Raw genomic sequence first — 15,225 nt, forward strand, 5'->3', positions numbered from 1 at the left:
ACAGTTTTCGCAAGCACTAGTGTAGCTTATACTTGTGGTTTTAGAATTCTCTACAACATTTTGACCGTTGGTAAAACCTTGATTTTTTGTAGTTCACCACAAAGTTAGGACAATTTTCGACCCATTCCCTCTACTTCAAACTCTAGGTGGATGAAGGAGGACTTCATTACTTGATTATTTAGATCATGCACCATTTTTTTTTTTTTTAGTTTAACCAAATAAAGTTAGTTTCTTGCTAAAATTTATTGAAATTAAAATCTAAATTCAGTTGCTTTATATAATAGAATTGTTCCTTGATCACTAAAATGTGAGTTTCAAAAATATAATAATAAAGTAAACTACATATAATTTGTTTCTATTTTTTATTATAATATGTTTTAAAATTTTTATTCTTTTGGATTTTCAATATTTTAATAATATTTTTAATTATTATTTGATTGAAAGATAAAAAAGAAAATACATTCTATTAATTTTTAATTTATTTTAATTTTAAAAATAATGACCAAATATATTTCTACTTTTGAGCTCTAAGATTTTTTTCCCTAATTTTTTTAAAAAATTATTTACAATTTTTATTTTCAAAATTTTTTAGCATATTTATATTGAACCCCGAAAAAATGAAAATGAAAAATTGTGTCGACCCAAAACTGTGAGTCGGTTTTGGGTGGGGCTGCCCAGACCGTTCCGGATCCTGGTGTAGCAAAGCAAATTTAGGGCAGAGGTGTGGGAGTGAGTGTGGGGCGGTATTTGCTTCTGCTTTTCCGTGAAGCAGGAGAGAGAGAGAGAGAGAGAGAGAGAGAGAGAGAGATGGATTCGTTTTCAAGTCCCTCCAGTGGATCGTCATCTTCATCCCAACTCTCGACCGAGGACTTCATGGACCAGCTCAAGACTCAGCTTGCCCAGGCTTACGCCGAGGAGTTTCTTGAGGTAATCTCTCTCTCCCTCTCTGTCTGACTTTATGGTTCTCCTGCTATTTGGAATATGTCGGTGGCTTTGCGCTCTTTGCTTCTTCTGTATTACGACTTACGACTATAGATTTCTGTAGATAGATGCTTAGACAACTATTGCATCTAGCCTGCAAAATATCTTCTGATTTCTCATCCGTTAGAGTAAGGAGTAACTCGGTTTTATAGAAACGTTTGTTCCTGAGCACCATTATTCTTTTGATAGTCTCCAATTTTTAGTTTAGGTTTAGGACCCTGCGTACGCCAGAGCTTTTTGCATCGGGCTGCTTTCTTACCATGATATGGCATCAAATTCATACCATGGAGCTGAGTTTCAGGATCAAATTTATCTCATCTGAACCTTGATTCACCACTCAGGGTATATGGTTTCAGAGTATTGTATAATTTGATTTGCTGACTTTGTCATAAGTAATTTTTCTTAATTTTTGTTCAACTTACCTTAACGCTCTATATATAAAACCTAAACCCCGTGTTTAAACTCTTCCTTTTTGTGATTAAATAAATTTACTAAAGGAGAAAGAGTTGATATAAGGGTCAAGCTCAAAGACAAGAAAAAAGCACATCTGCAGACCAAAAGGAAGCAGAGTAATGTACAGAGATGCCGTTCACTGACTTTGGCCCTTGAACTTAAGCTGTTAGATCAGTTGTTTGCTGAAAAATTCAACCTTTTCTGACTATGCACTCATGGCATTCCATTAATGTTTGTTCAAGGATTGTGAAGGCTTCGTTGTGAGTGTTTTTGGAGCGGTGGCAACATTCATTTGTTCAGTTTTGAGGCTGTGGCAGTGCTATATCCATCGGTGAGTTGTTCACCTCGTCCGTGGCAGTGCGGCACCCAAGGAATGGTTGTTTGATGTTTCGTGAAGCTGTTTATCAATTGTTAATGAGTTTATTGGGTCTGAAACAGTTGGATTTGCTGTGTTTTTTGATTCACTATTCTAATTCCTTCCATATAACAAAATATCAAGCTATTGGGCATGTGTTTTTTGCTCCAAGATCCAATCTTTGTTGTGACAATGCACTCATGAAAATTGATTAGTTGTTGTTCGGAGTTAGTAACGGTCATTGGTGACCTTCTTGGGGCAGTGGCAGTGCTCATAATATTTTTTTTTGGTGTGAAGCTGTGGTAGTGTAGCTTTCTTGGGGCTGCATCTGAGGTTGTTGGTGATTTGTTCATGGTAGTTTTGATTGTTCACTTCTCCAATTGTTCCAGTGCTGAGTGTTGCTTTCTTAGGGCTGCATGTGAGTTTCTTGGTGCTATGGAAGCCTTGTACTGATTTATCAGTGGCTTGTTCATGGTGGGTCACCTTGTTCGTGGTTGTTCCAATTGTTTCAGCAATTAAGCTTATGATAATTGGTTTGAGTTTGTGAATGTTGGGATGATGTTTGCAAATCCCAAAGGTATGATTCCTTCGTTAGTCACTTGTTTGAGTGAACTGCATACTGTGACTATATCAGAGGAGGCGTATTCTAGGTTTCTACGGTATCAATTATCTCAACAAGCATCTTCTCACATTACTTCTTTTTCCTAGGAAGGTAATCCTACAGTTTGCATGTCATCTAGTATCCTTCCTACTAGTCCTTGGATTATTGATTTTGCCACCATCGATTATATAACAGGTGCAACCAACTTCTCTTTTGATCTCCAATATCCTAAAATCCTCCTTCAAGTTACCCTTGCTGATGAGTCCACTATTGTTGTTAAGGGGATAAGAACAATAAATCCTACTCCTTTTATCTCTCTTCTTTTGCTTTATACATTCTTAAATGCCCTTTCAATCTTATGTCAGTTAGTAAGCTTATAAAGTCAGTAAATTGTTCTATCACATTCCTTCATGATTTTGTGGTTATTTAGGATTTGAAGATGGGAAAGACAATTGGCATAGGATGTGAGGCTCGTGGAATTTACTACTTTGTCGCCTTCTCCACCCATTACCTGCACATCTTATGTCAGTTAGTAAGCTTATAAAGTCAGTAAATTGTTCTATCACATTCCTTCATGATTTTGTGGTTATTTAGGATTTGAAGATGGGAAAGACAATTGGCATAGGATGTGAGGCTCGTGGAATTTACTACTTTGTCGCCTTCTCCACCCATTACCTGCACAGTCGTAGCTACACCATTTCAAATCCATTGTCGGCTTGGTCATCCGTCCTTGGACAAGTTCAAACAGCTAGTTCCTACATTGAGTTTTGTGTCTAATCTTGAGTGTGAATCCTGTCAATTGGGCAAGCATCATCGTGTTCCCTTTGCTCCCCAAGTTGACTTTTCAGGTGGTTAGTTCTTTCATGCTTGTCCATTTTGATATTTGGGGTCCTAATCGTGTGACATCAAAGTTGGGGTTTTAGTACTTTATTACATTTGTTGATGACTACTCTGGGATGGCTTGGTTATATTTAATGAAAGATTGTTCTGAGTTGTGTGATATCTTTTGTGCTTTCTATTCCCAAATAAAGACTCAATTTGACATGCCAGTCTAGATACTTTGTTGTGATAATGCTAAGGAGTACTTCATCACCCAATTCAGTACTTATATGACTAACACTGGTATGATCAATCAGTCCTTTTGTGCCCACACTCCACAATGAAATGGAGTTATACAGCGGAAATACAGACATATTTTTGAAGTCACTCGTATCCTAGTGTATCAAATGAATGTCCCCAAAGTCTTTTGGAGTGATGTTGTGCTCACAGCTTGCTCCCTCATCAATAAAATGCCATCCTCTATCCTTGGTGGTAAAATTCTATATTCATTTATCTTTCCTAAGGCTCCTTTGTTCTCCCTTCCTCCTTGTACATTTGGTTGTGTTCTTTGTCCATCAGTTATCTCTAGGAATGGATAAGTTGGATCCTTGTGTTATCAAATGTATTTTTTTGGGCTATTCCTATATACTCAAAAATGATATTGATATTATAGTCCTACTTTACATCGATTCTTTCTCTCCTAATGTCACCTTTTTTGCATCTACACCATACTATTCTGATTCTTTGAGTTCTGTAGACCTTGATGAGTCCCTTCCTCTGCCTTGCCTTCCAGATCCAAACTTAGTATTTGTGCCCAATCCTACTAAATCATCATCTAGTTTGAGTCCTTCATGTTGCTTGAATCATCCCAATTTGCAGGTATACACACGGCGACTCAAGGGGGAAGTGCCTCCTCTAACTTCTATTGCTATGCCTCTAGTTCCCTCGTCGGATGATCTTATTTCTCGTGATGTTGATCCTCGAATAGCTGTTTGGAGAGTTAAACGCACTTGTACCCAACATCTGATCTTTAATTTTTTTTATGATTTCTTGTCATCCTCTTATTACTATTTTGTTAGTACTTTGTCTTCTGTTGCTCATCCAAGATCTATTTCTGAAGTCCTCCCATTTTGGGTGGAGGATGACGATGGTTCAAGAGATGAGTGCACTACATGATAATGATACTTGGGATTTGGTACCTCTTCCTCCTGATAAGTTCGTGATTTGTTGTTGCTGGGTGTACATTGTGAAAGTCAATCCTAATGGTTGTGTGACTCGTTTGAAGGCCCGCCTTGTTGCTAAGGGGTATACTTAGGTTTATGGTTTGGATTATTCAGACACATTCTCCTCGGTTGTTAAACTTGCCTTAGTGTGTTTGTTCATTTTTTACCACCACTTGTCATTGGCTTTTACATCAGTTAAATGTGAAGAGTGCTTTCCTACATGAGGATCCTCATGAGGAGGTATATATGGAGCAACCCCTTGGGTTTGTTGTTCAGGGGGAGTCATGCTTAGTATGTTGGCCCAAGAAGTCGTTGTGTGGATTAAAACAATCTCCAAGAGCATGGTTTGGCCGTTGTAGTGCTGTAGTACTTGAGTTCGGCCTTCATCGGTGTGCAGTAGATAACTCTGTATTTTATTGCCATACTCTATCGGGCAGTATTTTGCTTACAGTATATGCGGATGACATTGTGATTGCTGATGATGATGATCGTGGCGTTCAGTACCTAAAGTTTTTTCTATAGAGTAAGTTTCAGATCAAAGACTTAAGGCCATTAAAGTACTTCTTGGGTATAGAAGTATTGAGATCTCGTGCAGGAATTATCTTGTCATAGAGGAAATATATTCTTGATCTTTTAGATGAGACGGGGCTGTTGGGATCCAAACTTATTGATACTTCCATTTATCCCAATAGCAAGTTAATGCCAGATATGGGTGATTTGTTGCCTAACCCAAGTCGGTACCAAAGACTTGTTGGAAAGTTGAATTATCTCACAGTCACTCGACCAAATATATCCTTCGCAACAAGTGCTGTGAGTTAGCTTCTCGATTCCCCTAGGATGCAGTAATTCACATTTTGAGATATCTCAAAGGTGCACCAGGGAGACGTCTCTTATACCAGGATCGGGGTCACACTCATATTCAGAGATATACAGATGCGGAGTGGGCCGGATCACCATCCGATCGAAGATTCACAATCGAGTATTATATATTTGTAGGTGGTAATTTGGTGTCTTGGAAAAGTAAGAAACAAACTGTGGATGCTAGGTCGAGTGCTGAGTCAAAATATATGGCTCTGGCGCACACTACATATGAACTTGTTTGGCTGAAGTACATGTTGAAAGAACTAGGTTTTCCACATTCTCAGCTTATTGAGTTGATGTGTGATAATCAAGCCGCTATTCATATTGCCTCCAACCCTGTCTTCCATTAGCAAATAACGCACATTGAAGTTGACTTATTTGAGAGAAACTTGTACAATAGCTCATTACAACCACTCATGTGAATTTTGAGTTTCATCTTGCTGATTTGTCCACTAAAGCCTAGTGGCAATGAATTTTTTTTTTTTTTTTCAACATTGGCATTGTGTATGCATGTGAGCACGTCTTAGCTATTTGTCCTTAGACAACTTAATTATGAGGTTGGTAAACAATTGTAATTAAATTGTCAATACAATTTGATTTGCATCATGGTCCTCTCTGATAGATTTTTCTTGATGGAAGGCAAAGGAGTTGCTAAATGGTTTTGTCAGATTATTTTTTCATAATTAGTAAAGATTTATTTATTTTTACTAGAATTGATCACAAAACATTACTGAATTTATCTACTTGATTTGAATTTCTTGCTTTGATGTGATTGATGGGGACTTCCAGCTAATGGAAATGTTGTTAATGAGGTTCAGTCTTAAGTGCCTATGGACATAATCATTGGCACTAGGCATTCATTTGACAAGAATATGCTAGTCCATCTTCCTTCTGGCCCTGGCTGGTCTAGTGGTTTTCAGCTTTTGCACCTTGAGTTTATGGTATGTGTTGCTGAACGAAAAAGTCGGATGACCTTCGAGGCGCTTTCCGATCACGATCGCTTGAAAAAGAAGGAAATGAGGATGGCTTGGAGGACCCGGGGGGGTGCTCCGATGGATCACTCCGATGCCTAAGTAAGGTATTTGCTAGAGAGGTTGTAAGTACCAGTAGAATAGGTTAGAATGAGATACCTTAGCCTCTTCGCAGTGCACCCCTTTTATATTGACGAGGTTTGATCCTTAGGAGATTTGCCATTTTGGCGCTTGGCGTTGATCACTTCGGTCATTATAGTGCTGGCGTGGATCACTCCGGTCATTATAGGGCGAGCAATTGGCTTGGATGGTGATTGCCCTCATCAATGCAATGCCAGTCTTCTCTTCTTGATTTATGGTAGGCTTGTTTTCTGGTGATATTTGGGGTATATCAGTATGCATATGTTCTTTGCAAGAATGCAACCTAAGCTATTGAAAATTGTGTTTATATGAAACTTTGGAAGGCTAAGTATCTAAGAATAGCTTGGGCTGGATTGATGAGTACATATTCACCGATGAACTGGATGATATGTTGTCATGTAGAGCTGAACAGCAAAAACAATATGTCTAGAAAATCCTGCATAGCTGGGTTTAAAGTTTTGTTAAGGTTAATTGTCCAAGGGACCATGGTTGTTAAAGGCGCAAAGGACATTTGGGGAATTGGGCGTACTAAGGCGTAGAAGGCACTTGGGGGGTGTTAGGCAAAAGATTCAAGTGCACCAATGAAAAAATAAGGTGAGCATTTGTTTTTCATGTATTTTTTCTTGATTTGGCATAATTTAATAGTATTTTGAAGTATTTCGAATTTTTCTATATCAAGTTATTGTTAATGGTTAAGTACAGGGTTAACCAAGTCTAAAGTTTATCTAAGCCTAAGAATTGTGCATATTTCACCAAATTTTAACTGAAACACTTTTAAGAATCATCTCTACCAGTATTTTGATTTCAAATCATTTAAATCTAATTAATTTTTGTCTAAAAAATCGAAATTAATTTTTCTAAAGACTGACTTAAGGGAATGTCTTCAAAAATTAGGAAAGCTAAACAAACTTGAAGTTTTTCAATTTTGTTTTTGAAAGGGAGGGTTGACTACTAATTGTTTTGGAATTGTATTTTGTTAGTGGTTTTATTGAATATTAATGGGGATATTTTCTTATCTACTTGTATAAGATTAAATTAGTAGAATAAAAAAAAGAAAAATGGCATTTACTTGAATGATATTAAATGGAAATAAACTTCTCATTGTGCTCAAAATGGGATATAAGTTCTTTTAAGAGTACAACATGAACTAGGCATGGTTTTTTTTTTGCCCTTGGTGTCTAGCCCAGAGGTGTGTACCAAGGCATATAGGTCCGTGCCTCATGCAATCGCTTAAGGGTGCAAGTCTTGGTGCCTAGGGCCATGCCTTTAACAACAATGGAGAAGGGTTTTTTTTTTTAATCTCACAAGATGTATCTTATTAGCCTTACTCTTTTTGGACTATAGGATTTTGCTTCTCAAAGAGGTCATATATAGCTTAGTTATGACTCAAAGAAATTAAGATAATTTTTTGTTAGTAGTTTTAAGGTTTTTGAGTCGTGCTTCTTGAAGGGATAATTGCAATGAAAGCTATGTTAATGACAATATTTGTGTAGCTCTTTTAAAACAAATTAAAGATCCATAGTGTTTTTTTTTTTTTTTTTTTGCAAGTACCCAAACCGTTGTTGTCTCTCTCTTATCTTATCTTCTACAAGAGTTATGCCTAACTTACCATGAATATGTTCATTTCTTAATTTATCTTTTAATGCTATGACACTCGTCCATCTAAGCAGTCTCATCTCGACAACTTTTACTTTTTTGATATGTTGTTTCTTAGTTGTTCAACATTTTGATTCATATAGTATAGCTGGTCTTACAATCGTCCTATAAAACTTTCCTTTTACTTTTAAGGTTATTCTACAATCACAAAGCACACTTGAAACACTTTTCCATTTACCCAACCTGCTTCAACTCTTTACATTACATCCTCTTCAATTTCTATTTCAACTTGGATAATAGATCCAAGATATTGAAATCTACTAGTGCTATTGAATTTTTCATCATCAAGGTTAACTTTGTCTCAAATATTCCTCCTAATAAAATTATATTTTATATATTCTGTCTTATTTCTACTTATTTTAAAGCCTCTAAATTCTAAAGTTTCTTTCCGCAATTCTATCTTTGATTCTACTCCACCCCTAATTTCATTAATCAAGACTATCATTTGCAAAAACATACACCATAGAACCTCATTTTGGAACTCCTAGTCAATCATCCATCACTAAAGCAAATAGATAAGGGCTCAAAGAAGATCTTTGATGTACATCTATCATGATTGAAAATTCTCTAGTATCTCCACCTATAGTCCTAGCCATAGTTATTACTCCATTGTATATATCCTTAATGACATCAAGTACTACATGCACTTTTTTTTATTTTTTTATTTTATGTTTTCTAAAACCCACCATAGAACTTCCCTAACTACCCTATCATATGTCTTCTTTAAGTCCATAAATACCATAGGCAAGTCCCACTTCTTTTTCCTAAACTTTTCCATTGATCTTCTTAAAAGATATATAGCTTCTGTGGTAGATCTCCCAAGCATAAAACTAAATTGATTTTTTGAGACCTTCATTTTTAGCCTTAATTTTTGTTCAACAACACTTTCTCACAGTTTCATTGTATGACTCGTACGTTTAATTCCACGATAATTATTATAATTTTGAATATCTTCTTTATTTTTGTATATAGGTATTAAAGTGTTTTTCCTCTATTCTTCGGAAAATTCTTAGTTTTTATAATTGTGTTAAATAAATTAATTAACCATATAATTCTGTTATCACTTAAACATTTCCAAATTTTAATTAAGATGTTATCCAACCCTATAGAATTTCCATTTTTCATTTATTTTAGTGCAAACTTAACTTTGTTAACTTTAATGATTAATCTTGCAAATAAACTTCATATTTTTAGTTTTTCCCTCGTTTGTCAATTCTAAGTTTAAGTCCTCTACTTGGTTTTCATTAAATAGCTCTAACTTTCTTTTTATGCCTTCTTCCTAATCAAGACAATCCTCACTTTTTATACATTTTACATTATGTTAGCCCTTACTCTTTATTTCTCTAACTCTAGCAAGTTTAAATATGTCTCTTTCCGCTCCTTTTGTATCTAATCTAGCATAAAAATTATTAAATGATCTATGTTTAGCCTTATTAACGGTCTTTTTTGCATCTTTTCTCGCCTCTTTATATTTTCCAAAGTTTTTCATGTTCTTACATTTTTGTCATGTTTTATACCAAATTCTTTGTCTTTGCAACTTTTTGGACATCTTGATCCTCATCTCCAACTTTCTTTGCTCTTCAAAAATCTTCCTTTTGTTTCACTTAAAATTTATTTTGCTATCTTTTTAATGGAGCTAGCTATCCTACTCCAAATAGCATTTGTGTTTACACCATATTTTATAGTACAATCATCATCTTTGGTCATCTTATCTTTAAATTTTATTATATTTTCTCCCTTTAGGTTCCACCACGTAGTTTTCTTACACTGGTTTATTTTATCATTTCTCTTCCATTTTTTAATACATAGATCTAACACTAAAACTCCATGTTGTGTGGTGAAGCTTTTACTTGGGATAATTTTACAATCCTTGCGATCTACCCTCCTAGTTAAGAAAAAATCTATTTGACTTTTATTTTTGTCCACTTTTGAAGGTTGTTGAGTGTTCTCTCTTCTTAAAGCAAGTATTCATTGTAATAAAATCATATGACATGGCAAAGTCTAAAATCATCTCTCTAGGCTCAATTTTGTCTCCATATCTATATCCTCCATGCATCCTCTTATAACCTTTATTATCCCTTCCAACGTGTCCATTCGTATCTACTCCTATGAATATTTTCTTAGCCCCTGATATGTCTTGTATAATACTATCCGTATCTTCCAAAAATTATCTTTTAAAGTATTTTGTTAAACCTACCGGAGGAGCATAAGCACTAATGACATTTATTATCTCTTAGCCTAAGGCCATCTTCATTTTTATAATTCTATCCCTTACGCTTTTGACATCTACAATGCTATTTGTTAAGTTTTTGTTTATATAATTTCTAACCCATTCATATGTTTTTCTTTTCCAATATACCAAAATTTAAACCTGATTTTTCAATTTCTCTAGCTTTCACCCCTACCCACTTAGCTTCTTGAAGGCAAATTTGATTAATATTTTTTTTTCTAATCATTGTGGTCATAATTTTCATTTACCCATGAGTGTCCCTATATTCTAAGTTTCTAATCTAATCCTAGTCTCCTAAAAGTATATGTTTATATTGGTTGACATTGGGAAATGACGTCATTATCATTAGTCATTCGACCTTTCGCAGTAAACTGACTTTTCATCTTGAATGAAAGGATATATTCTTTGCCCTAGAAACTATCGGACAAGAACCCTTCCCTTCCCTTCCCTCCCTTGCTTCCCCAAAAATAATCTATCAAAAGAAAATATCCCATTTTCACCCAAGAAATTTCAGACAGATGGCATCAAAAGATCTGTCTGAAGATTCCAATGTTACCTTCTATAGACCTGTTGATACAAAAAAGTGTATAACTTTCCTAGTACTATCTGAATTCCATAGAAAAAAGGCTGAAAATTGATCTTGCCCATACCAATTATTGAACTTTGTTTGGCCTACATCATCTTATAAAAAATTTAGTTAGAAAAAAAATCTTATTATCTTTACCAAATCTTTATTGCAAATCATTTTTTTTTTTTGGTTATCGACCTGCAATAGACATGTATTTTTCTTGAATTTTGTAAAAAATTAACTACAACTTATATCTATTTAGAATTAAATTAAATAATTATATTTTACTTTTATGCTTTTGGTTAATGGTTACTATAGATTTTTTGAATGACTCTTAGGGAATGTTTGACTTACATTATCTTAAAAGCCCCCTTGGAACAACTTTTCTGTATTTTATGCCTTGGAATAGGTCATGGAAGTATTTTCCCGGAATATAAGATTATGCCATTTGACATTAAATGCATATTAGAATATTATTTCAATAAGAATGCCCCTAGACATGATATGATAATCTTATTACAGACATTCTTTTAATGTGCATCTCTCTCTCTCTCTCTCTCTCCCTATATATAATTGTAATAATATTTAGTAGTAATCATAATAAAGAAAATTAGTAATAATAGTAGCAACGACAACAACAATTATTCAATCACAATAAGAAGAAGGAGGTGCAATTCTGTCCAGAAATAATGAATGATAGTGATCTTTTGTCCCATGAAGTTGAATTCCCATCAGAATCCAAAGTTACCAGGTTTTTAATTTTGATACCTGTGCCTTGGGGGCATCTTGCATTCCCAGGGAATCCAAATGCCCACCACATAGAATTTCCATGGGTCATTAAAAACATTTCAGAGGTCACATTCCCAAGAATTTCGCTGGATAACTGGAGCCAAATACCCCCTTTGTTCTACTTTAGAGTTACAAGCAGACCAGGAATTTTCTGTCTATCCTACCCCCTCATACTGCCTAAAGCCTCAATGAGCACACAATTTCTTACTAGTGCACTATCTAATCTGAGTTGCAGGTACTTGAACAATTCTATACACTTTTTATCATCTTAATCATCTACAATTGCTACAGTACCAAAACGTACACTGACACACATACAGGCCTAACCTGGGCAAACTATCTCAGGCTTGAGGTCAGACTAGTGTATTTTCATTTTACTCTGGGTCGGCTGATTCCATGGCTACCCTTTTGTGGGACAGCATGGTAGACATGTAATCAAACTGAAGGGAGAGTAGACTAGTATAAGCATTGATTTTTTTTTTTCCCAAAGATACCTGTGGAAATAAGGCCAATTGATGAAACTTATGTGCTACTTCAAAAATCAAGTCTTGAAAGAAGGCATAGGCTTTCACTCATTTCTTCATTTTTTAGGTCTTTTGGCATGAAATTTGCTTAATTTATAAACTTGGGGCCTATCTTTGTGTTCATTTTGCCTTATCATTCCAATTCCAAGCATTTCCAAAATATTAAGCTGCCCAGTCCTGGCAAATATTTCAAAAAGATTTTAATTTGTGGCTTGAAAGAAACATCTGCTGAAACAAAACTTTGGACAAAGACACTATGCTTTCTTGTTTAGAATGCAGATGCGTAGATTAAGATGGATGGGAGTGGTAAGCACAGAAACAATTGGATTACGGATTAATTCATTCACTTGGAGTTCAGAATGACACTAACTGGGCTAAGTAATTGGAACTCTGATCAAGATGGTAATGTGAGGTAAAGAGTAGAAATGACACCTATGTGGAGTGATATGGTTAAAATTAATCGTCTTGTGAGGACTAGGGGACAAAAAAAAAGGATTTGTGGACTTGGGTTAAGATACCTAAAAGAAGGCTTGGACATGTGATTTATTACAGGCCTGCTGAGTCCGAATATATGAGATGGAGGATTTATTGAGTTGTTGCATGGGGTCTAGGATGTGTGTGCGTGTGCATGTGTAAGATGGGAGAGTAGGATGCTGAGGTATAAACATTGCTCAAGTGCTGAATGGAATGATACTGTTGTCAGTGGACCATCCAGTTACCCCATGCAGCTTAGTATATCTGATCTACATTAGTATGTTTTAGCAGTTTGTCTATCGTGGGCTCTAATCATTCTGCTGTTATTTGTCAACTCTCCTGTGCTGTTTACAATTTATCATATTTGGAAAGCAAGAAATTCCATTCTGTGGATAATATAATTCAGAAATTCTTTCTTGCTGGCAAGAGTATATGTTCTGGTTTTAAGGCTTTTGATAGTCCCATTTCTACTTTTTCAATCTGCTGTTGTTAAGAGGCTTTGCTAAGCCTCTTTCTCTGTTGTTTTTTGCTTAAGATATTCTCTTACCTTTTGAAAAAGAGAGGGGAAGAGAGGGGAGGGGGGCTTGCAATTTGCTGATGTGAATTACTGCAATGACTTTTGGATGTGAAACGCACTGAGCAAGAAATTTTTGAAAGGTGAAGACTGAGTAGTGGCAGTATGGGAAATGGGTGGTGATGATTTTATAGTTAAGAAATTTAATGAACGAATGCACCTTGAGTTTGAAGTCTGATACTAGCTAGTAACTGGTGCATCGAGAAATGAGAATATAATCTTACTGGATGTTTTCCGGCCATGAACTATAAGGATGAATGCTGGAAGTGCATCTGAAAATTTTTTACATGCCTTGCTATCAAAAAAAGGAAAAAAAATTTGGTTTGCCTTGGTGAGGATAAATTCTCCAGGCCTCTATGGCCAGGAATGTTCAGATGCTTGTTTTATATTTAGTATCCCGAACTATGAAATAGGTCTAGATACTTTGATGGCTTTCCTTCAGCTTTATGAACAATATGTGCATTTTTCAATCCTTGGTGGTAAATGAACTATGAGGATTCGGGAAAGAAACTTCCTCTGAAATACTAAGATGAGTATATGAAAGTAAAAGGCTTAGGGCACTTGGGGAAAAGAACTTTTGAAAACGATTACAGTTTTTGGATAAATTAGCAGCTTTAGCGAATAAGTTGTAAGCTGATGAAATGTGTAAATAATGTACGAATAATATTTGATAGAGACAGGGACACTTGATTGAATAGAATAATTTGCTACAGAAGACCAGTTTTGATATTTTAAAAGCTTCAAACCTGCGACTTTTAAAATATCTCCATAAAAGCTAGCTTTTTAAAAGCTGAAAACGTTATTAGCTTATTTACCAAACACAACGCACACAACTTTATAAAAAGAATAATTTATCCAAAAAGAAAAAGGGCATAACTCCCCCTCAATCAGTGTTTACTTTGCTTGAATCTCTGAGAATTCAAAAGTGAGCATGGTAGAGTAGCTTCCGGAAACAGGCAAATAGTTTTTAGATCATTTTCGTTTTTTGCTTTTTGGTTTTTTGGCTCCGTTTGATTTTACACTACCAATTTTCTTCATTGTCAGACGGTGAGGGGAAAGTGCTTTGAGAAGTGCATCACAAAGCCGGGGTCAAGCCTGAGTGGAAGCGAGAGCAGTTGCATATCCAGGTGTGTGGATCGCTACATTGAAGCCACTGGAATCATTAGCAGAGCTCTTTTTAGTGCACCTCGCTAGAAGTTTCAAACATTGGTACCATGTTGAAGATTGCCGATGCTGCCAAATTCCAGAGTGGAAATGAGAATTGACAGGACAGCGTAATTGTTCCCCATTTCTGATATTCATCGAGGTTTAGTAATCTTAATTCAAGTAGAGTACCATTCCATTTTGAACCACCACCTGTTTCAAGTTTTAAAACCCCGGAAGAATCATGGTTATATTGTTTGTGTGCTTTATGCTTTGAACTGCATATTGTGCATCAGAAGATTAAATTTTGACTAAAATTCCTGGTTCATGAAATATATGCAAGCAAATTGCGCTTGAACACCACCACTAACAAACATTTGTCAATGGCAAAAATCCGGCCTCCAGGCTCACACTAAAATAATCCCCGCCCAAAGGCTTTGGGCTACCTGCCTTTTCTTTAACTGATGTGGGCAGGAAATGTTTTGGAATCCCCCAATTGTCGATTAAAGGTGGGGTTTGAGAAGTTGCAGTTTGGTGACGCCCCACTGAACTGCTGGCAACTGTTACGTAAAATGCATTATGATGGAAAGGTTTTGCTTGCTTGCCACGAAAAATTGCATTTTTTTCCTTTGTTTTTTATTTATTATTTCTGTTATATATCTTGTCTTCCTTCGGTTTAATCACATAGGAGAAAATATAGAAAATGGAAACAAATAAGCAATTCTGATTAATCACATTTCTGTGGTGTTTCTCATGACAATGTAAAGGGAAAAAAATTAAAGAAAAACCATTCTAAACGTGCAAGCTCATGGTTTAGGCAAAAAGCACCAAATCTAGTTGGCTAGACTCGAATTTAATCCTT

At 35.6% G+C, this 15,225-nt stretch overlaps 1 protein-coding gene across 1 annotated transcript; it reads left to right on the top strand.

The window, feature by feature from the left end:
* The first annotated feature begins 619 nt into the window (after window positions 1-619).
* LOC131158804 (mitochondrial import inner membrane translocase subunit Tim13) lies at window positions 620-14,696 on the top strand. Its single transcript, XM_058113683.1, has 2 exons — window positions 620-927; window positions 14,265-14,696. The coding sequence occupies exons 1-2, from the start codon at window positions 808-810 to the stop codon at window positions 14,412-14,414; spliced, it is 270 nt and encodes an 89-aa protein (XP_057969666.1). The 5' UTR covers window positions 620-807; the 3' UTR covers window positions 14,415-14,696.
* Window positions 14,697-15,225: the final 529 nt, after the last annotated feature.

The sequence above is a fragment of the Malania oleifera genome, chromosome 6, assembly GCF_029873635.1.
Source record: "Malania oleifera isolate guangnan ecotype guangnan chromosome 6, ASM2987363v1, whole genome shotgun sequence".
Lineage (NCBI taxonomy): Eukaryota > Viridiplantae > Streptophyta > Magnoliopsida > Santalales > Ximeniaceae > Malania > Malania oleifera.

Coding starts and splice junctions, on each gene's coding strand:
- LOC131158804 (XM_058113683.1), top strand. CDS start 808: ATGGATTCGTTTTCAAGTCCCTCCAGTGGATCGTCATCTTCATCCCAA. Junction 928..14,264: donor ACGCCGAGGAGTTTCTTGAG/GTAATCTCTCTC, acceptor CTTCATTGTCAG/ACGGTGAGGGGAAAGTGCTT.